Genomic DNA, 23,743 nt, shown 5'->3' with positions numbered 1-23,743 from the left:
TCCAGAGTGAGCTCATCTGCTACCCCCCCCCCACTACATCAATGAATTTTGTTCACAAGATTACTTACTCCCATTCCCAGGACAAGTGAAATACTTATTTAAACAATATCAAAAATACCACTCCATGAGTTAAAGGAACCTCTCTCCGACCTGCCCCCTCTCTGTCTTTCTCCCCTCTCTTTATCTCTCTTTCTTATTCTCTCTCATTAAATAAACATATAGAATCAGGTGTTCAAGCGAGTAAGAGAATGAATGAAAGGCATTTCTATGTGTCTAAGATTTATGTGTAAATGATAGAAATAAACAGAAAAATCAAGACAAATCCCTGAGGTTCTAAAAAATTAGAACCTCATGTTCTAGATGGAGAAACAACAAATAAAAAAGTCCAGTTGCAAGGAAGATGGAAAGGCCTAGAAGTTCTAAAAGAAAAGGACTCTTTTATGGAAGGAAGAAGAAAAGCCTGCAAATTCCAGAGTAAGCACTTATACTAAGTCATTTAGGCTGATCAGTTTGAATAGAATTTATTAAAAAATATATTAGTTGTAGGATTCATAGTGTTGTTCCAATAAGAAATCATTGGGTTTCTGTCTGCCAGGATTTTGTAGTAGTGTTTTTGGGATAGATTTCAGTGGTAAAAATAAATAAGTAAAATTAAAAATTTTTATATTAAAAAAATTCAGTTAAAAGTGATAATTTGCTATACCTGACTACCCTTCAATTCAACAAATATTCATCAAGACCTATTAAGTAGAGGGCACTGTGTTAAACCCCTGACTCTAACTTGCTCAAAGCACTTGCTAAAGCCCCAATTAAGACACCTCTTGGGTAGTTAGGTAAAACACCTAAGCCCTAACACTCTGCAGAGGGTCCTTGCCAACCCAAACTCTGCTGATTTCTGGAGGCTTAGAAAGCTAATGAGGTCCTGAGTGTTCTCTCAGAGAACAAGCTGGTGCTAATGATGCTGGCGTAAGGTTTCACCAGCTGAAGCAGACAATCTTATTCTATTTTTGTATCATGGCAGACTAGTGAAACTTATGACCCCTTCTCAAAATAATATTTTTAAAATAACCGAAGAAAGTGCTAATTTTTAATTAGAGATTAGGGATAATTAACAATTTTCTCCTCATCTATGGGCATGTATCCCATGAAGGTCCCAATGACCCGAGGTTAAGAATTAAAAAGGCCAAAGTTATGGATGAATGTATTAAATCAAACTAGGCTATCCACAGACCTATGAACATAATATAAAACCAGGGGAAGCAATCTGCTGACTCAACATCCAACCTTTTTTGCCCATTCAAAAAGAGGGCTGTCCCCCAAAGTTGAGTTTATTCTAATCCAAACTCAAATTTCTTTTCTCTTTCATCTCCATCACATGACAAGAAAGGGAATGGGTATTATCCCTACTTTACTACAAGAGACACTAAAGTTGTAAGGAGCCAGGAGTTTGGAGAAAGTGTTGCAAAATATCACTATCAATTAAACTCCCATGCCAAATAAATAGTTATCATGAAGTTCTAATCTTATCATAATGCCTCCTAAGTACTGGTGAAGATATGATTTGGAGAATCAATCTGGACCACAGAATTTGGTAGCGTGGGTTTTAGTGCTACTTCTTCGATTTATATTGTTATCTAAGAACTTGACAACTAAAGCCTTTATTCACTCCCTGAAATCAACTGTGGGGTTTGTTCTAAAAGAAGAAGGTTATTAATTCTGTCAGTTAGGTCTTTTGTAGTCAGAAAAATCAGCATCATCGGCACATGTCAATGAAATTACACGCTGCCGACAATCAGTCTTTTTAACCAAACCCAAACCTCTTTCCTGAATAATTTCTCTCATTCCCAAAGAGTCTCTGGGCTCTGCCCAGAGATCTGACAGTAGTAGAGAGTAATACTTAGTCACAGAGCAAGATCTGCCACTTAAACATAACTTTTTTTTCTCCCTTCACTGTCAACCAAAGTACCTGAACTATGTTGCTGTGTTGTTCAGTCTTTTCTATTTGGGGTTTTCTTGGCAAAGATACTGGAGAGATTTGCTATTTCCTTCTCTAGTTCATTTTACAGATGAGGAAATGGAGACAGAGTCCCGTCCAGTGACACACAATTAGTTATGTGTCAAAGGCTGGATTCGCACACAGGCTGATGAGTCTTCCTGACTCCAGACCCAGCATTTAAATCTATAAGCTGCTCTGAATCATAGTAAAATGTAAGAAGCCCAAGCTCTGGAGTTAGAAGATCTGACCTGACATTTATGTCCTGTGTGACTCTGGATAAATCACTTGATCCCCTTAAGGCCTTTACTTCTTTGTAAACTGAGGATATGAGGTCAGATAGCCTTTGGGGTCCTTCCCAGATAAATAGATCCATGATCTACTCTTGTAAACCTGTGCGAACATACCTACTTGTCTGATTTCTCCTTATGTTTCAATTACTGAAATCATTTGATGTGCCAAAATGAGGGAAGAAAGTAAATTCTCAATCAAAGTAAATTTGTAACCAAGCAGAAGGAGAAAAAGAAATGCCATGAAAAATGCATACTGTGGAGGTTGCTGAACCCCAGCCAAACCTGTCTCCAAAGCAAAAGTGGAAGAAAATCATTTATCATCATACAAGATCATTCCTGTTCTCTTAAGAGGCAGGCCACACACTAGATCCTTTCCTCTGAGATTCGCCATGTGCCTGGAACATGTATGGGAAGACAGATCACATCACACCCTCTGGATGCAGCCTCTGGCTGCTTTCCTTAGTCACAGAGACATTATGAAATCAAGAAGGATGTCAATTCAGGGGGCACTGCAGGTGGGTGGGTTTTGCTTCCTCTCCCCTTCTACTCCCCTATGAAACGGAAACTTAGCAAATTAATTATATCCTTTGTGGTGAAAGTATGGCCAGGCTCCAGATTTTCCCACTTTAACCTACCACAGAGTTTGGAAGAATTCAGTCCACTCAACCACAGAAATGACACTGGAGTTGAGAAGGCAAATGGAAGGCTGGGCTGTAGAAAAGGAACCATGGCAATGAAACAGGAATTAATACCTCCTGTCACTGCCACAGGCTTTTCCCAAAGATCACCAAAGGCCTTCAAAGTGAGGGGCATGTACATGGTAGGAATTCCCAAGAGGACTTTGGGCAGAATTCAAACGTTCACCTTGTACTCCACATTACTTATGTCTACTTTCTTACAGCTCGCTTTCCCTGGGACCCAAGCTGAAAACTGAAAGGGATGAGTTACAAATACAAATCCTAGTGTTTGTTAAGGGGATTTAAGCATTAGGTTCTAAGAAACTTTATCCAGAAAATCTTCTCTATCCTTTTGCTAAGTTTCCAGAGCAGAGAAATCCCCTTTTCTAAGTGTTCTTTGATTCACTTTTGGATGCTGGCATATATAAATCCTGTTAATCACTTCTGCCAGTAGCTAAGACTCTGGTCTTGGGTGAGGGCTGGATTCTCTTTACTATTTTTAGATGATTTCTAAAGAGGATTTATTGAATGGCTTCCTCAGCCATGATGCAATGCTTCCATCATAGTTCTCCAAGCCTACTACCAAGGCACCTTTCATTTAGGCTTCATTTAAATGGTAAAGAGCTAATGAAATACTACAAGAACTAAGCTATTTCCATCTTTCAGATTTTAAATATATAAAAGGTATTATATACAAATAATATTTGGGATGGGTGCTCAGTCCCAAGGGCCACATTCTCCTAGAACATCATAAACAGATAAGTGTGGGGATCTTCAGAGAAAGATTAGAAAGTCTAGCAGGTTGAAATTCAACTCTAGCTTTGAGAATCAGAGAACTCATTTAGAGGGTAGTTGATATCCAGAAAATATTTTTTAAAAAATTAAAAAAACCTAAATGTTACCTCCCCCTTCAAAAAAAAAAAAGATTCTTTGAGACTCAGTTATTTCATATGGAAAATGGGAGGACAAGGAAGAACTACTAACCGTAAGTGGGATTCTGTGGCTGGAATGTCAAGATAACTTAGCAATGTTATAATGGAAAGAACAGTGAACTGACAGTTAGGAAACTTGGGTTCTAATTCCAGTTCCATCACTTATTATCTATATTATTCTGTATCATTTTGTCTTTATAGGGCTCAGTTTCCCAATCTATAAACTGAAAATATCAAAGCAGATATAATTAAGGGCAGCTAGGAAGAAGAATGGATAGAATGCCATCCCTGGAGTATGAAAGATCTGAGTTAAAATATAGCTTCAAATATGATTGCAATTACAAAACACTCCACACAAATAAAGTCAAATCTAAAAAAATTGGAAAAACATCAATTTCTTGGTAGCCTGACCTAATATAATAAAAATGACAGTTCTACCTAAATTAATTTACTTAATCTGTGCCATACCAATCAAGCTACCAAAAATATTTTATAGAGTTAGAAAAAAGAATAGTAAAATTCATCTGGAAGAACAAAAGGTCAAGAATAGCAAGAGAACTAATGAAAAAAATGCAAAGAAAGGTGGCATAACCAAATCCGATCTAAAACTATATTATAAAGTGGCAATCATCAAAACTATTTGGTAGTGGGCTAAGAAAGAGTGGTGAATCAGTGGAGTAGGAAAGGCACACAAGAGACAGTAGTCAAGGACTACAGTAATATACTGTTTGAAAAACCCAAAGAACTGGAAATAGTATGGCAGAAACTAGGCACAGATCAACATCTCACATCATATACCAAGATAAGGTCAAAATGGGTACACAATTTAGACATAAAGAGTGATACTATAAGCAAATTAGGAGATCAAAGAGTAGTTTATCTATTGGGTCTATGGATAAGGAAAGAATTTAGGGCCAAACAAGAGATACAAAACATTATGAAATGCAAAGTCAATAATTTTAATTACATTAAAAAGGTTTCCAAAAAACAAAGCCAATGCAACCAAGATTAAAAGGAAAGCAGAAAGCTGAAAAAATAATTTACAGCCAGTATTTCTGATACAGGCCTCATTTTTTAAATAGACAGAGAAATGAGACAAATTTATAAAAATATAGTCATTCTCCAATTGACAAATGATCAAAAGATATGAACAGGCAGTTTTCAGATGAAGAAATTAAAGTTAGCTATAATCATATTTAAAAAAATTCTAAATCACCACTGATTAGAGAAATGCAAATTGAAATAATTCTGGTGTGCACCTTACACCTATCAAATTGGCTATTATGCTACAAAGGGAAAATGACAAGTGTTGGAAAAGATATGGGAAAACTGGACATTAATGCATTATTGGTGGAGTTGTGAATTAATCCAACCATTCTAGAAAATAACTCTGAACTATGCCTAAAAGGCTATAAAACTGTGCAATTCCTTTGATCCAGGAATAGCACTACTAGGTGTATATACTAAAAAGATCATAAGAAGGGAAAAGGACCTGCATGTATAAAAATATTTATACCAGTTACTTTTGTGATGGTAAAGAATTGAATATTGAGGGAATGGCCATCAATTGGTTAATTGTTGAACAAGATGAACATGAACTGATACTGAGTAAAGTGAGCAGAACTAGGAAAACACAGTACACAATAAGAGCAACATTGTGCTACAATCAGTCATGATAGACTTAGTTCTTCTCAGCAATATAACTATCCAAGACAATTGCAAAAGTCATGATGGAAAATGCTATCGATATTCAGAGAAAGAACTATGGAATTTGAATACATATCAAAACATGTTTTTTTCTCTTTTGTTGTTGTTTTTCCCTTTTGTTCTGACTCTTCTTTCACAATATGACTAATATGTTTAATATGATTGTGCATGTAAAATCTGTATCAGATAGCTTGCTGTACTGGGGAAGTGAATGCTGCAAACTATCTTTATATGTAACTCGAAAAAAATGAACTACTGTTAAGTGTGGAACAAAATAAAAATAAAAACTGGTTTTGACATATTCAAGTTGTATGACATTAGAAAAGTCAGTTAAAACATTCTTTAGGGTTGTGAAGATCAAATGAGATAATAATTGTAAGATATTGTATAAGTGTTAGCTTATTATTAGCTATGTGACTAGGCAAATTACTTAATCACTTTTTGTCTCAGTTTGTCCATCTATAAAATGGGGATAATAATAGTACTTACCCCCTCCATGAGGGACAGTTGTCATGAGGATCAAATGAAATAATAGTTGTAAAGCACTAAGCACAGTGCTGTGCATATCGTAAATACTATATGTTAGTTATTATTATAGCACTAGTAGGCTACATAGTTTTTGAATGCCAACTTACTATGCTACTCATAAGGTGTTTTTTTTTTTTAACACCAGCATACCAATAAAAACAATTACCTAATTTATAAATGATAAAAAATGTGAATAGGCAAATTCACCAAGGAAGAAATCTAAGCTATATGAAAAAATGCTCCAAATCATTAATAATCAGAGAAATGTAAATTAAAGTAGGATACTTCAGCAGCTTAGTGAATAGAATACCAGGTCTAGAGTCAGAAAGACTTATCTCTGTGAGTTCAAATCCAGCTTCAAACAACTCTTACCTCATTTTGGCACACCAGATGATTTTAGTAATTGAAACATAAGGAAAAATCAGACAATTAGGTATGTGACCCTGGGCATGTCATTTAACCCAGTTTGCCTCATTTTCTCATCTGTAAAATGAACTGGAGAAGAAAATGACAAACTATTCTAATATCTCTGCCAAGAAAACCCCAAATGGGGTCATGAAGAATTGGACATGATTAAAAAATAACTAACCAACAACAACATAAAAAGAAAATCAAGCTGGAGAAGAAAACAGCAAACCACTCCAGTATCTCTGCCAAGAAAACCCCAAATGGAATCACAAAAAGTTAGATACAACTGAAAAATAATGAAACAACAAAAACAACAGATTAAAGAAATTTGTACCATCAGACTGGCTTAGTTGACAGAAAAAGGAAATGATAAATATTAAAGGTTGGGTGGGAAAACAGATACATTAATATATTGTTGAGGGAGCTATAATGTTTATAACTTATGACCCAATGATACCATAACTAAACCTATATCCCAAAAAAAGATTAAAGGAAGAGAAAGATTAAAGAAGCTATATGTATTCTTTTTGCAGTGGCAAGAAGTTGGAAATTAAGGGAATACCTTAACTGAGGAAGAGCAGAGTAAGTTATGGTATATTAATATAATGGATTACTATTGTGCTATAAAAATGACGAAAATGGTAGCTTCATAGAAACCTGTTAAAAGTTGTATGAAGTGAAGAACAAAAGGAAAACAATTTATACTATACAACACTATGAAAACAAAAAACTTTGCAAGTTATAAGGATTCTGATCAATGTAATAACTAATCATCATTCTGGAGGACTTAGAAAAAAATGCTGCTCACTTCCTGATAGAGAGATTGATACACAGTAGGAGGGATATATTTTTGGAAATAGCCAACGTCGGGATTTGTTTACTTAATTGTGGATATCTGTTACAAGAATGCTTTCTTTTTAATTTCTTTTTTTTTCAGTATTAGAAGGAGATGGTAATAATAGAAAAGAAATCCTTGTTAAATGAAAAAAAAAACATTATTTTATAAACCATTCTACTAATTCTGCAGTAGACAAATGGTTGAAAGATATGAACAGTCCTCAAAAATACTGTATACTATTAAAAACCATGTTAAAGAATGGCTTCCACTCACTAATCATACAAAAAGATTTTGTACAAATCAAAACAACTCTGAGGTTTCATCTCACAACCAACAAGTTGGTAAAAATAACAAAATAATAAAAACAGTCAATTTTAGAGGAATTGTAAAGAGGTAAACATACCTAGACATTGTTAGTGGAATTGAGAATTGGTCTAATCATTCTGGAAAGCAATTTGGAATTATGCTAGAAAAATATTCTATGTAGGTTAAAGCCAGAAAGATAGGTCCCATACACACCAAAATATTCATAGCAGCAGTTTTTCTGGTAGTAAAAAAAAAAAAAATGGGACATATAAAGATGCCCAATAATTAGAGAATAAATTGATAAATTGTGTTTATGAATGAAGTGAATATTACAGTGCATAGGGAAAAATACAAAGAATTTTTTTAAATAACTTTTTATTGATAGAACGCATGCCAGGGTAATTTTTTACAGCATTATCCCTTGCATTCACTTCTGTTCCGATTTTTCCCCTCCCTCCCTCCACCCCCTCCCCCAGATGGCAAGCAGTCCTTTACATGTTGAATGGGTTACAGTATATCCTAGATACAATATATGTGTGCAGAACTGAACAGTTTTCTTGTTGTACAGGGAGAATTGAATTCAGAAGGTATAAATAACCTGGGAAGAAAAACAAAAATGCAAGCAGTTTATATTCATTTCCCAGTGTTCTTTCTCTGGGTATAGCTGCTTCTGTCCATCTTTGATCAATTAAAGCTCTCTTTATCGAAGAGATTCACTTCCATCAGAATACATACTCAAACAATATCATTGTTGAGGTATATAATGATCTCCTGGTTCTGCTCATTTCACTTAGCATTAGTTCATGTAAGTCTCGCCAGTCCTCTGTATTCATCCTGCCAGTCATTCCTTACAGAACAATAATATTCCATAACGTTCATATACCACAATTTACTCAACCATTCTCCAATTGATGGACATCCTTTCATTTTCCAGCTTCTAGCCACTACAAAGAGGGCTGCCACAAACATTTTGGCACATACAGGTCTCTTTCCTTTCTTTAGTATCTCTTTGGGGTATAAGCCCAGTAGAAACACTGCTGGATCAAAGGGTATGAACAGTTTGATAACTTTTTGAGCATAGTTCCAAATCACTCCCCAGAATGGCTGGATATGTTCACAATTCCACCAACAATATATCAGTGTCCCTGTTTTCCCACATCCCCTTCAACATTCCCCATTATCTTTCCCTGTCATTCTAGCCAATCTGACAGGTGTGTAGTGGTATCTCAGAGTTGTCTTAATTTGCATTTCTCTGATTAATAATGATTTGGAGCATATTTTCATATGTCTATAAATAGTTTCAATTTCTTCGCCTGAGAATTGTCTGTTTATATCCTTTGACCATTTATCAATTGGAGAATGGTTTGATTTCTTATACATTAGAGTCAATTCTCTATATATTTTGGAAATGAAGCCTTAGATACAAAGAATTTAATGTTTTGGAAGACGTGAACAGATGCAAAATAAAGTATGCAGAAACAAGAAAATAATGACAAAAATATAAGTGGAAAGAACAAAAAGGGAAAACTCTACCCTGATCTCCCAGCTTCTCCTAGGAAAAGAGACAAGAAAATATGCCTTTCTTCTCAGTAGAGGACAATGGGTGTGTCAGAGTTGAGTAATAATGGCTTGGTTGGTTTTGTTAACCTGTTTTTTTCTCTTTCTTTGTTTTTCCTCCACTCTTACAAAAGAATAGCTCATTGAGTAAGGGAGGAGGGAAAGATAAATAGTAAAAAATAATGGCAATGTAAAAAGCAAAGATATCAACAAATTTCACAAAACTATTATACTAAAAACAAAATCCAACAACTATCTACAAAACAATTATCTCTTCTTACAGCAGAATTTGAAAAATCATTCCTTTTCCAAAGGTTAGTAAGGCCAATCCCATTTATAAAAACAAAATAAATAAAAAGTCACAGTACTCCTATGTTTCTACAAGCCTAATTTAATAATCACAAAGAAGTTATTATTATGCTATTAAAGAAACAACTGTCAACTATATTTATAGTTTTTGAGAAACAAAGATAAAATAAATGTTGTGATCTAGGCTTCCACAACATTCAATAGATTAGGTGAGTATCTTGAAAAACTACTATAATTTAAGCAAAAAGTTCAGTTTTACCTGTGTTATCACGCTTAAATAATAACTCAAAATATTCAGATTACCAAATCTACTTTTAAGGAAAATGCCTTCCTTAATGACTTCATTACATTTTTCCACATTAAAAAAAGAAGACTCCTATTTAGAAGCAGTAGGTGCTGGGAGAAGGCTCAAAGGACCTCATAGGCCTGGTGAAGAGTGAGCTAGTGCTCAGTTTAGGGAGAGACAAAGAAATAAATCTAAAATGTTAAGGAAAAAGAGAGAGAGAGAGAGAGAGAGAGAGAGAGAGAGAGAGAGAGAGAGAGAGAGAGAGAAGAAAATATGCATAGTTTAAGTTGAAAGAGTTGGGCTGGTTTCCTTCAGATCCATTAATAAAACCAGTCACTGTATTTCATATTCACAGTCATCTCTGAAAGTTCTATTCTTAATTGCTCTTATGGCATCATGTTTTATTTTAGGAAGGTTCAGATTTTATTACCAAAGACTAATGGGCATAGACTCCCTAAAGAACTTGTTTTAAAACATGGACCAGTCAACCATAAAAGGGGATATTAAAATAGTGATAGAAGCTAAAGAAGAATTAAAAACTATTACTACATATTTTAAAATTGAATACTCTTTCACATTTAGAGATATAATAAAATGTGTCATAAACTTTTTGCTTTCATTCCAAAGTATTGTTGTAAGACCCAACAGTAACCCAGATGTACTTCTTCCTTCATTTAGCAGTATCCATTAAAGTTAATCACTGTTTTTAAGCCATATTGAGGGATTTTTCAAATTATACATTATTGTACTTTCAGAAAACCTTTGTAAGATAAGAAAATAAAAGGGCATAACTGAAAAACCTGGTAATAAGGTCCAGAAAATCAGTAAATGTATATATTTGTTGTATGAGAATTCATAAATGAAATGGAGTCAGGGTCCTGCTACAGACAAGTATAGATTTTGATAAGTCATTCAGAAAAAAAAAATATTATAAAAAGCATCAGGATTATACTCTGGTTTCTTAGGTTTGAATATGTTTGTGATGCTTTCTTCTCTGGGTTTAGGATACTTGGAACTACTAAAGGGGTTCCAAGTGGCAGGTCTTAATGAAGGCTCATATAAATATAAAAGTAATAATAAACACATATAAATGCTGAAATATAACATGTTAATAGAGCAAATTCATCATCTCAAGAAATCTAAGACCTTTATAAAAACGAGGCTCTATCTTTAGTAGCTAGGTAGCACAGTGGATAGAATGCTGGACCTAGAGTCAAGAAGACTCATCTTCCTGAGTTCAAATCTGGGCTCAGACACTTCTACTTGTATGACCCTGGGCAAATCACTTAGCCCTGTTTGCCTTAGTTTCCTCATCTGTAAAATAAACTGGAAAAAGAATTGGCAAGCCACTTTAGCATCTTTGCCAAGAAAATCCCAAATGGAACACAAAGCATTGGACATGACTGAAAAACAAAAAGATCAGCATGTGGCTCATGGAATATGCATCTCTAACTCTGTTCTATACACAGAAACCCTTAACACTAAAATGTGCCTCCAATCTTAAACTTAAATGCCTTCAAGTCTAACCCTAACCCCTCCAATTCTAACCTTAATCCTAATTCTCTGCCTCTAATCCTAAATGCCTTTGACTCTCTATGTACCAAGATAGAGACAGGGTTACCAAGAATAAGATGACACTACTATAGTACCTACATAGTGCAAAGCATTTACAAACATTATTTCATATAAGTCTCCCTTTAAGATTATGAAGTTACTATAAAACTATAGCTATTATCTCCATTTTAGAAATAAGGAAACTGAAGCTCAAGTGAAGCGATTTGTCTATGGCCACAAGGCTTCGTCTTCCTAATTATGAGCCCAGCATGCTGTGTACCATATCATAATAATGATTTTGCCTAAATAGAATTCAGTTCCTTTAACTCTGACTTAACTTTGAGCTTTTATCCCATTTCATAATGTCTCACTTATTATCTGCTTTCAACTCCAACATGGGACATCAATTATGAATTGGACCAAAATGGCCTCAGAAGTTCTTTCCAATTCTGAATTTTAGGGATTACTTTCTGATTTCCTGTGACCAAATGGGTTATGGTTCACTGCTTTATTTGCTGACCCAAAATAGAAAGGAGGAAAGGGGACTCACTTTGGTGAAACTGAAGTCTCTTTGTCATATACAAAACATGGAAAGGATTTGTCGTCTTTCTTAGAAAACAGGGCATCACATATAGAAAGTGATCGAAGATGACTTGTCACAATAGGAACATAATCTATCCAAATGGAACAGGCACTAAACATGCAGAGAAAAAGAAGCTGGCTTTTATAAACATGATGCTTGAAAAGACACAAAACAGAGACCTCAGCAGGAATCCAGGTTGGTGCCAGATAAAGCAGCAAATTTGGGAGTAGGGAGGCCAAGAGGCCCATGTGCCACTTCATTTCTAATTCTGTAGCACCTTCCGTTCCTCCAAACTGTTTTAAATAAAAGCATCTTGAACTGGTTTAGATTAGTCCCCACCAGGCACATTTGTAAAGATAAAAAGAACAAGGTTGTTTTCCTTCCTCCAAAAGGGGGTTGGGAGCAGGGAGTAGAGAACAGGAATGTTCAGGCTGGTCTTAGGGAAAAATGGAAAAAGAAGAGCCAGACCTTTTTTAGGCTCAGATTTTAAAATTTCATGCCAACTTATTTGTTAAACTCCTAACTCTAAAGTTTTTCTTCTAATTCTCCTGTACCTGTGTGTAGGAGATATGAGTGATTGGGGAGGTAGGGGGAAAGGGTGGAGAGAGAGGGAGAAAGAGAAACAGAGACAGCAAGAGAAACAGAGAAAAAGACAGAGACACATATAGAGAGACAGACATACATAGAGACAGAGACAGAACAGAAACAGACAGCGAAAGAGACATAGACACAGAGAGACACAGAGAAACAGAGAGGCAGAGACAGAGAGAGACAGAGACAGAGAAAGAGAGAGAGAGAGAATTGTGCTTTTGCAGCTTCTGGCAGTAACTGGTTTATGTAAACATTCAGTAGCCCAGCTGAACTCTATTTTAGAACAAAACAATTTCAGTTTCTAAGTGTTTGAATTACTTTAGGTAAATCTGAGGATTTACCTATTGAAGCTGGAGCAGCTCCCTTTCAACTCTGAATGAAGGAAGAATTATGAGACTGGACTTATTCAATGAGAGCTATCTGTCCTGGCACTTAATCAAAGGGATTAGGATTTGGAAAGAAAAGCCTACAGGTGATCCTCCAGGAAGCATACCAAGTAGTTATCAAAAACATACAAGTTCAAAGCAGCTCAATTTTCATATGTTAAATGTACTTGGATGCAGCCCCAGGCTTGTTTCTAGGTAAAAAATTGTGTTAAAGCTGTTTGTACTTGCATACTTAGCAGACAAGAGAACGAAAAAGCCTGTGGAGAAGCAGTACCAGGTCCACCTAACCTTGATGTAACACAATAAATCAATCTTGTTCTGTTGGTGAAATATGATCTGATACCATGTCCAGACTTTCCAGACTCGTCCTTGATTTCAGCTGTCATGGCAAATACTCATTTACCTCATCAACATAAAAAAGCTGTCACAACATAAATGCTCAGATGTCACACATACAACATCAGCGACTTAACAATTAGCAGTGTGTGCTAGTCACTCATCTTGGGTGTTGTTTTCTTAAACACCATGATTTGGATTTAACAATGTATTAGCTACTTTAGTAACTAAATGTGTGTACTTATTTTTTTTTTTTAAACCAAACAGACACACAGAGAATCAGGTTAAAGGAAAAAATTTTGGATAGGGAAAGGCAGAGAGAGAGAGAGAGTTCCTTCTTTGGAGACAAGAAATTAAACAATATAATTTACATTAACTTGGAAAAATTCGTCTAGAACAATACAAATGAGTACAATTTTCCCCTGAGCGACTGCAGGCCATCATTCCAACAGTGTATGTCCAGTGTACAATGAAAAAGCAAAAGAAAATATGCTCAAATTTGGAGGTAATGTGATATGATGGAAACAGAACTAGTATTGAGTGCAAGAATTCCAGACTACATCTTGGCTTTGTTGCTATTATTTGTGGTGTAGGGCAAATTATTTAAATTCTCTATACCTCAGTTTCCTCTTCTGTAAAATGCCAGCTGGTGATTAGGTGACCTCTAAGTTCCTTCTAGGTCTAAAGTTAGTATCCTGTGAAATTCTATCTCTAAATTTCTTTCCCTGCATACCATGATCAAAGCAGATTTAGCTGTAACACCATTTGATTTACAAGGATTAGTATTCTTTGCATTTGTCCCTTCCTAGCAGAATTATGGAAGATGTCTAAGAGGAACACACCAAAAAGCAAGAACACTGCATGTGGAATTGGGGGACCTAGGTCTGATGCCTCATGACCATGAGAACTGTGCCGCTTATCTGTGTGAGCTTGGATCAATTACTTCCTATATTATGCATCTGTAAAATAATTCAGGTTTGGATTTCATGATCTCTAATTTCAGCTCTAAAACTATAATCCTATGAACCCGTGCAGTGGTGTCGAACTTTGTGACCCTGTGGACCCGATTGTCCAATGGGTTTTCTTGGCAAAGATAATGGAGTGCCTCACCATTTCCTTCTCCAGCTGATTAAGGCAAACGGGGTTAAGTGATTTACCCAGGGTCACACAACAAGTAAGTGTCTGAGGCCAGATTTCAATTTAGGTCTTCCTGACTTCCTGAGCACTCAATTCACTGAGCCATTTAGCTGCCCTACTTAACCCCCGAAGGCAAGAGCTGGATCAGATTCCAACTCTAAAATCTTGAATATCCATCATCCAAATGACTCAACAAAAGTTACATGGGATGAAAGGCAAGACATTAATTTCCTCATCATCTAAAACATTAATATTTAAGAGTTAAGGAAAAAATCTGAACTGGACCAGAGGAAAAGAATGTACCAGAAAGCATGTTCACTCTTTCATCGTCATAAATGGCAAATGTTGAAAGATCAATGGAAAGGAAGAACTTGCCTATCATGCTTGCCATAGCATAGCTTGAGGCATCACTATTAAAAGAAGGCCATAAAACTGGCCCCTCCTGGTTTCTTATTGTCTTGGCAATGAATAACCAATTTGAGAGTATATTAAATTATTTAACAGGTCACCCAATAGCAGGAAAAAAAAATGAAAGTTTAGCAATATTTACAAGAAAAAGTTATGTAAAAATATTTTTATAGGGATCATTAAAAGTCACCTAAGTAATCTAAGAAACTAAGAATCAAATCTAAATATATAGATAGGGCATGAGAAGCTCTGAAAACATTACCTGATTATAGGCATTTTGAATCCTATGTCTAATGAGCAAATCAGGAGAGTCTGAATCAGGAGAGCAAATCAGGCTTTGTCTGAAATGGAATTCTGCAGACTTCATTAAGAGGCAACAATTTTTATAATTACAGCACTATTTCTGAGTTTAACTCACTGTACATGCAAAAAAAAAAATTGGAGTGGGGTGAGGATAACTATGGGACCTTCAGTTCAAACAATTTAGAACTATACACTAATAATAATGCCTTATACAGAAAAAGCACTTCATGCTTTTCTTAAGTGCTTATATATGTATATACATATATATAAATATTATGCATGTACATGTACATGTACACATTTATGTATACATACAATATCTTCCTTAACCCTCTTCACACCAATCTTCTGAGCTAGTAAGAGCCGAACCTACATTTCTTTCCTCTCTACTCTCCTTGAAAAAGAAAAACAAATCAACCAACATTTATTAGTTACCTACTTGGGCAAAAACCAGAATCAGTAGCTAAAGCACAGACAGCACAGAGAATTTAAGTAGCTTGTTCAGAGTTACCAGCAGCTGGTTAACTCAGCAATCCCAACAATGTTCCTTCTATTTCATTTTTACCTGTTTAAACCAGAGTGTTTGCAATATGAAGATGGATGCATCTGTTAAAGCCAATGGAAAAGATAGAATTTCATTGTCATTTAAACACAAAATATGGCAACATTAAAAGGTTCTCATACTAGTTTGCTTTTTTTGGGGGGGAGGGGGAGGTTTTTTATTCCCTTCAAAAAATAGAAAGTGATATATTGTCATTACCACATAAATAATGGTACACAGCTTTGTGAATGCATTTCTGTTTTAACACAAAATGAGAGAAAGAGGTAGAAAGGAAGTAGGAGTAGGGTGGGGGAGAGGAGCACTCCAGTGATTGGTACAATTTTGGTTTTGCGTCTTCTTGCCAAAAAGAAAATATGGCTTTAATAGAAGTTTACATCTGCGTGGTATTACATGCATGTAAAACAGATGTAACCTAATTACATTTTCATTTAAATTGCTAAATAGCTACTTAAGTAAAAAGCTAAAATAACATACAAACAACAGTTACTATAATAACAAGTGTACTTAGAATTAAATGAAAAGGATCAAAGCTACAGCATACAAAATTTGAGCTGGTCTTTGAAAAAGACAGTGACATAACAACGTAGCATTGATTTACTCAGTAATTTAATGTCTCTGCAGCTCAGCCAGAAGACACATTTTGGTACAGTACAGATACATGGGGGAAAATGCACTGAGTTTATATAAAGACTCTAGGTTTCATGAAGATTAGATACACTCTAGTAGAGATTATATAGCAAAACCCCAAATTGAAAATTAGAATTCCAGTGCAATACAATCAGCTTGATTATAGTTTTAGGCAGACCTGTCTAGGCTGAACTCAGGAGTCAAGTCCCAACTCTGAGATCACAGCATACTTTTGTATTTTTAGCAGAAGGCAACATTCTAAGTGAATGATTGCATATTCATGATTAGTCTCCCACGCGCTACACAAAAGCTCCTGAGAAGAATCTGGGCCATTTGGGTTGATATTATACTTAGTGCCTAGTAAAAAGAACATAGAACATTCTTGGAGGAACAGGGAAGATACAATCTGCTCTCAAATGGCTATACATAAAGACTAAAATTCCAAACACTTTTCTATGGAAAAATAGAGTAAGATTATCTTGTCTCAACCAAAATCAAAATATTCACTGAGATTTACTCCTGTGTGTGTGTGTGTGTGTGTGTGTGTGTGTGTGTGTGTGTGTGTGTGTGTTTTTTCTTACTGGTTTCTCTTACAGACAAGTAAAAAAAAAAATCTTTAAAAAAAATCGAATCCTGTTGACTGAATTAGAGATTAAAAAAAGAAAAACAGAAAATGAGATGTTGAGGTAGCACTGTGTAGTTTGTGGAGGGCTGAAAGGAAGCCTCTCAAACAGACTTACTGTGTGATTACAGGAAAATCACTTAACCCCTTACTGGTATACAACCTCTAAAACTGTAAATTAACAATGAGTTGCAGATCTACATTTGTAGAGAATTTCCACACTGAAAATTCCCTATGACAATAACATCACCAAGTTTCGACTAAAAATAAATTAGAGGATATGATAAATAAAAAAAGATTACAAGCTGAACTTCTTGGGCACTCAAGTAACATCACACTTAACTACTTGAAAGCAGGAGTATTTTCAAATGGAGATAAATAGAGAGGTTTTCCCCCCTAACCTATGGACTAGTTCTTCTGAATTTTACTCAGCTGTGCTCAGATATTTTGTCTGGTCAGCAGCTTTTGGTCATCAGTCTAAGGTTTTCAAGAAGAATTAAAAATCCAGAGCTAAAAAATACCTCTGGCATATTTCATGCTGCTAATTTTGCTAAATGCAGATGCAGACAAATTGTGGGAAGATGGCAAACCAATGTTTCTGGCACAGACAAGTTCCCACTCTCATCAGTGTATAAGTCAGCACAAGACCTTTCTTTTGAAAGTAAAAGAAAAATTACAAAGGCCAAACAACCTCTCTAGTGAACTGGAGGCTTCTGAGTATCTTCATGAAATGAATAAATGACAATCCCCACCCATGATCACATTTCTGTAATGCCACAACATGGACATCTGAACAGGAGTAAGGTCTGCCAGTAAGTGAAATGTCCTTTCAGTTCACTGCTCTTTCATAAACACATTATGGTCTAAGCTTCGGGAATGACTAAAAGGTACTATCTGTGTGCTGAAAACGTGGTAGTGTTTTTTTGGTTTGTTTTCCCCATTTTCATAAGTGGGTCCTCTGCTACGGGAAATACTGGAATTCCCCTACACCAAAATTCTTCTAAATTGGTGATGAGGCTTCTTGGTGAAATGAAAGATAGTTCTGAGATGCTTCTTTACTGCCACTATTCTTTCTCCCATCCTTAGACTGTCTCATTCTATTGGCTGCTGTTCTTGGAACAATGATTCTCAAAGTTTCAAAATATGGTGAGAACAAGTTTGTAAAAACACGCAAAGACTTGTCATGATTTTGTAACCAATTATTTCATTTGTAATTTATAAATTGGTCATAAATGTCATTGACTAATTGCCCAGAAAAACATTGGAGAGAACAGGCAATCCTGTACCATTCTTGCCAGAGGCCAGGAATTAATGGCAGATTTTAAACTAAACTTCACCCTCTTTGGAAGGATGTCAATGGCAGTTTAGGGCGCATTATAATTTCTCCAATCATCACCCCTCTTCCCTGACCTGAAAAAACAAACACATTTCTGTCACTACGAACTCTTTCTGAGAAACACAGATGCTGAGAAAGGTGACAGCTAGTCAGCCAAAAACGAAACAAAAGAAAAAACAAACCCCACAAAACTGATCCCATTACAATGTGATCACCAAAGGTGAGTCTTGCCTAAGTGGCAACTAAACCAGTCAACTGGTCAAAATTATACATTAAAGTGTTAGTTTATCTGTCTTAGAATGGTTGATATCACTATTCCCTGATAATTCTTACTAGGTCAGTGAAGGGAAATGTGAAAAAGGGACAATACTCAGGGTGTAACAAAGGGCGGAAACCTTGAGGGTCAAAAAGGAGGAGTGTGATTCATCTGGTAATAGGATACAAGTCACCCCTAAAACCAAACTAAAGTTCTGCCCTATAAATATGTTCTAGTTTACCAGACAAAGAAAATGGAGTCATTAGTGGAAGACCATGATAAAATAATGACTAGAAGATTCATATTCCTTCTGCTTTTGAGTATCCCGGTGCCCCAACCAATATGGTTCTAAAGCTACAGAATAGTCAAGTTTAAGAATTCTAATTAAAACAAGTATTAATTAAGCATCTCCTGTATGGTAGGTATTATGCTAGGTACTGGCAATTGAAAGACAAAAATCAAACAGACCCTACCCTCAAGGACCTTACCTTGGAGGTGATGGCCTGGTGGAAAGATATATCATGCAAAGTAAATAAAGTGACTAGTGGAGAGGAAGAAGAAACCAATAAGTGGGAAAGTCAGGAAACGACTCATACAGGAGGTGATGACTGAACTGATCCTGGAATGGAGCCAGGTTGAGGTGAAAAGGGAGAGCAAATCATATTTGTGTGGCACTTTAAGGTTTGCAAAGCACTTTCCTGACAACTCTGTGAGGTACGTAAGTGTAGGATGGCTACGTAATTCAGAGAATAGAGTGCTGGGAAGCCTTAAGTTGAAATCCAGCCTCAGACACCTAAGAGCCACATGACTCTGGGCAAGTCACTTTACCTGTTTCCTCAAATGTAAAATGGGAATAATAGCACATACGCACATAGGGCAGATCATATAAGTATCAAAATGAGATAATATTTGTAAAGCAATGAACATAATGCCTGGTACATAGCAGATGCTTCATAAATTTTGTTCTTTCCTCATTATTTTACTGGTAAGGAAACTGAGGTACTGAGGTTTGGAGAATCACAGTAACTTCCCTCCCCTCCCCCCCACATACATATGTGTAAATATCTAAACATGTACAGAGGCATTTATGTAAAGAGAAACAGAAAGAAGCTGTTACTGTTTACTCAACTCTTTTTGGTGGGGGGAGGATTTTTTTTAAGCTAGAAAACATGTGAACACTTAGAAGACAGTTAAAAACTCAGCATATGGTTGTCTTCCAGCTTTTGAGATAGACAAGGAAGAGTATCAGAACCCCAGAATGTTACCTTGTCATACGGACACGTCAAATTCCGCTCCATTAGGACTCACAAAGAGCTTCCCTTCAGATCATTGTATGCTGCACCTCCCTTATGCTTGCCCAAAGATAACTTAAAGCACCAATTCAGACTACGTGACCACCAGGTCAACTTTTACTCTAAAAATTAATCAGTATCCCAGGGATATGCTGGATATGTTTAAGTTGAAACTATGGAAATGAGGGAAACTTGCCACTGAAGGGGGAGAAAAATCCACCATTCTTCTTGATCATTAGAAAATTAGCTCTGCTAAAAGTTGTACTGGAAAGACAGTGAACTTTTGGTTGTTTCTGGTAGTTATGACAGAGAAAATCATCATCTCCCAAACCACTTCTAGTATAATGAGGATCACAAAATCACTGATAGAATTCTCATGATCTTTGGAAGCAAAAATGAATGTACATATTTTTACACTAGCAGACAGTAATTACTTTACCATATGAAGCTTGGTGTAAGCAGTAATGTGCAAAGTATCTTTAAACTCGAAGTCATCTAAAAGACGAACTGATCTCTGACCCTGTTTTGAAGCATCACCCCTCGCTTGGGTAGTGTTTGCATGTTGAAATATTTATTTCCTTCATGAAAAAATCTATCTGAATATCTAGTCCCTTAGCAGAGAAGAGTCTTATTTCCATGTTAGCAGAAGCCCTCAAGTAATTTAGGGCTGTGATCTAAACACTCCCAGCATTATTCACTTAAAACTTTACCAACTTCGAATTGCAATTTTTCTTATTTGCTCCTTATTTCCAAAACATAGCAGACACTTGGGGAAAAGGTGACTATAATTCAACTGTTGCAGGGCCTAGAAAACTGTGTTTCCTGGGCATTGTTGCCAAGAAGCAACATTTCTAGCACTTTGTCACTTGAAAAGGTGAATTCATATTGGTGAGAATGAACAAGCTCTCTCAAACAAGTGATAAACTTATAGATAAACAGACTTTAGGTCTGTTAGGCAGAGAAAAATCTACTAAAACTCTCTCAACCCCAGGAAAAAAAATTTGGATAAAATTTCATTTGACTTCAACACAATCTTCTACCCTTTTACCTTTTCTATACTCTTACTCTATTTGAATTTTCTCTCTGCCCTCCCTTTCTAAATCCCCACCCCTATTCTAATTTCACTCCTCTGCCTCCACCATCTTAGCTAGGACCATTTATCTGCAAAGATACTCTCTTTTTTAAAAATATTTTTGCCCTATTAATTCCAAATCCTACATAAACCTACACTACCTCTCAAGCAATGGGACGGTTGCTAACAGAAGCCATCAAATGATAGTGAATGAATAAGTTCATTAGAAATTAACAGTATCACACCACAATTGGGCCATCACTACTGAAAGGAAATATTTTTATTCCTTTTTCAGTAACTTTTTTAAAACCATATTTTCTATAACAATTGATTGAACTCTTTTCTCTTTAAATTCTTAGCTCAACTGATCAATAAGCCTTTATTATGAATTAGGGATTATTCTAGGCAGAGGAGAATATATACATATATGTGTGTGTATATATATATATATACATGCAAAAATGTGTACATGTATATTTTTTTTAGTGGGAAAATATTAGTTTATGGATGGTAGTTCAGCAAAGGCTATCACATACTTCTCAATAGATGACCTCTATCTATTCCTATTGTATGGAGAGCTCATTTATTTCCTTTCATAAACGTTAAATCCTCTCAGTTCTTCTTATCATTATTTTCTTCTCTCTGATTTCAGAGAATGGGATAGTTCTACTTACTAGTGAATGCAACATCTTCACTTAGGCCCTTTATTTTACCCCATCACATATATTTTTGAAACTCCATTACCTACATCTCCTTCATTTTCAGCTCTCCCTAGCTACTGGTTCCTTCTCCTCTACCTCTATTATCCTCTGATCTCACTTACCTTAAAACACAAATAAAAAGCTCTTCCCTTAATCTTGTTAGATGTTCAAACTACTACATTCTCTCCTCTGCTTTACTGCTAAACTTCTAGGAATATGAGGATAAGCTCTATCTCTAGCCACTTCACTGACAAACCTTTACAACAAAGGTAACCTTCCTCATACTCTACTGAAATTGTTGTCTCCAAGTTCCTCAATGACTTCTTTTTTGTTAAATGCAATGGTTTCTTCCAGTTTTCATATTTGAAATTTCTGTAGCTTTTGACCACATTTTTTTAAATTTAATTTTTATTTAATAATTACTTTATATTGACACTCGTTTCTGTTCCGATTTTTTTTTCCCTCCCTCCCTCCACTCCCTCCCCTAGATGGCAAGCAGTCCTTTATATGTTGGATATGTTGCAGTATATCCTAGATACAATATATGTTTGCAGAACCGAAGTTTTGACCACATTTTTGATGCTTTCTTCTCTTGTTACTTCTATGATAAGGCTCTCTCCAGGCTTTTCTCCTGCTCTCCTAACCAGCTCAATCTTTTCTCTAGTCCTTAAAATTCAGGGATCTTCCATGTTTCCTTTCTTGATCTTCTTTTCAACACTCTCTCCCTTTTCAATCTCATTCCTCCTATGGTTTCAATTATTCCCTCCTCCATAAAGATGAATCCCAAATCAGTATCTCGTCTCACATTTATTACATTTTCTCCTAACTGCTTTAAAATTTTACATGTTTGGAAACAATTCCTTCCTAACTAGGGTAAAAACATAAACAAAAAAAGATCAAAATAATTACAAAACAAATACAGGCAGAAAATTTTCTTTTTCACATTTTAATTCAAAGAGGGTCATTATAGAAAGTTGAGATCACATTTTCTTTTTCCAGCGATATTAACAATCATGGGCCTAGTTCAGTAATTAGAGAAATAAAACTTAAGTACTAATAAACTTCTACCTGTAGCTGGGTAAGTGAGAAATGGTTTTTTCAATGACACTGGCTCGGACAGGCTCACAAATTCAGAAGCTTCACAATAATGTCTAGATTAAAACTACATTATGTAGTTATAGATTATAAGTTAGGAAAGTTGAGTTGTAACAATTAAGAAATACTATACACACACACACACACACACACACACACACATACAGAGAGAGAGAGAGAGAGAGAGAGAGAGAGAGATTGAGATTTTGTTGGTTTTTATTCTTGCTCCAGAAAGGAACTTTCTTTCAAAGTCTAATTGGAACAGTATCTTGTTAATAATTGGAACAGCATCTTGATAATAAAAAGTCAATTTGCAAAATCCTCCTAAGGCTGACTAATATACTGAATAGATATTTTTAGATTTTTAAAATATCACATTTGAAGGGGTAGATCACAAATAAATGAATAATGAATTAGAATAACACCCTATTGCAGGCATAAGCTCTAAAGGGCCTAGACAAAATATGACTGTCAATGTTCTGTCAAAATAAATTATTTATTATTGTTACAGAGAAGGTTTCATGAGTTGCTATGGTCAAAGAATTTATGAAGTGACTAGCCTCCTGGTGAGAAGCTTCTCTCTACTCTTGTCCTTGGAAAAAAGATATAGGCTATTACAAAGATCATAGTGAAGACACTTTCAGCATGGGATAGCCTGCTAGAACTTGGATTCCACTAGTTCAAGGAACAAGTAACTATGCCAGGCAGCTAGACAATATGCATTTATTAAGCACCTACTATGTATTAGATGTGAAGTAGGATTAGTAGTTATAATAACAATTGTAGCTTACATTTATATAATGATATGCATTTAACAAAGGATTTCATATAAGTCTTTAATTTTAACCTCATACTATCCCCATAAAGGTATCTTCTAGTATCTTGCAATACTTATGAAGGAAATAATAAATTTCTTGAATGTTATTTTTATAAAGTTGAACCTGAAAAGTAATGAGTAATAAATATCACATTTCAGGGATATCAACTACCAATTTATTTTATGTTTATGAAAAATCATTTAATTTTCTAGGCTGAAAAAAGTATTACA

General features: G+C 35.5%; 1 protein-coding gene across 2 annotated transcripts in view; it reads right to left on the bottom strand.

Annotated features, from left to right (window-relative positions):
• FTO (FTO alpha-ketoglutarate dependent dioxygenase) overlaps window positions 1-23,743 on the bottom strand; it is a 435,871-nt gene that overhangs the window by 107,115 nt on the left and 305,013 nt on the right. Inside the window, exon 9 of one of the 2 annotated variants that reach the window (XM_051979858.1) lies at window positions 8,043-8,280. The exons of the other annotated variant lie outside the window; for it this stretch is intronic. Within the exon in view, the coding sequence (XP_051835818.1) occupies window positions 8,202-8,280 (79 nt within the window). The 3' untranslated portion in view covers window positions 8,043-8,201. Of the gene's footprint in view, window positions 1-8,042; window positions 8,281-23,743 lie in introns of those variants that run through there. 2 annotated transcript variants of the gene reach the window in all.

Source organism: Antechinus flavipes, chromosome 2 (assembly GCF_016432865.1).
Source record: "Antechinus flavipes isolate AdamAnt ecotype Samford, QLD, Australia chromosome 2, AdamAnt_v2, whole genome shotgun sequence".
Classification (NCBI taxonomy): Eukaryota; Metazoa; Chordata; class Mammalia; order Dasyuromorphia; family Dasyuridae; genus Antechinus; species Antechinus flavipes.
Note: the sequence above shows the minus strand (reverse complement) of the source record. Positions and strands in the feature narration are given on the sequence as shown.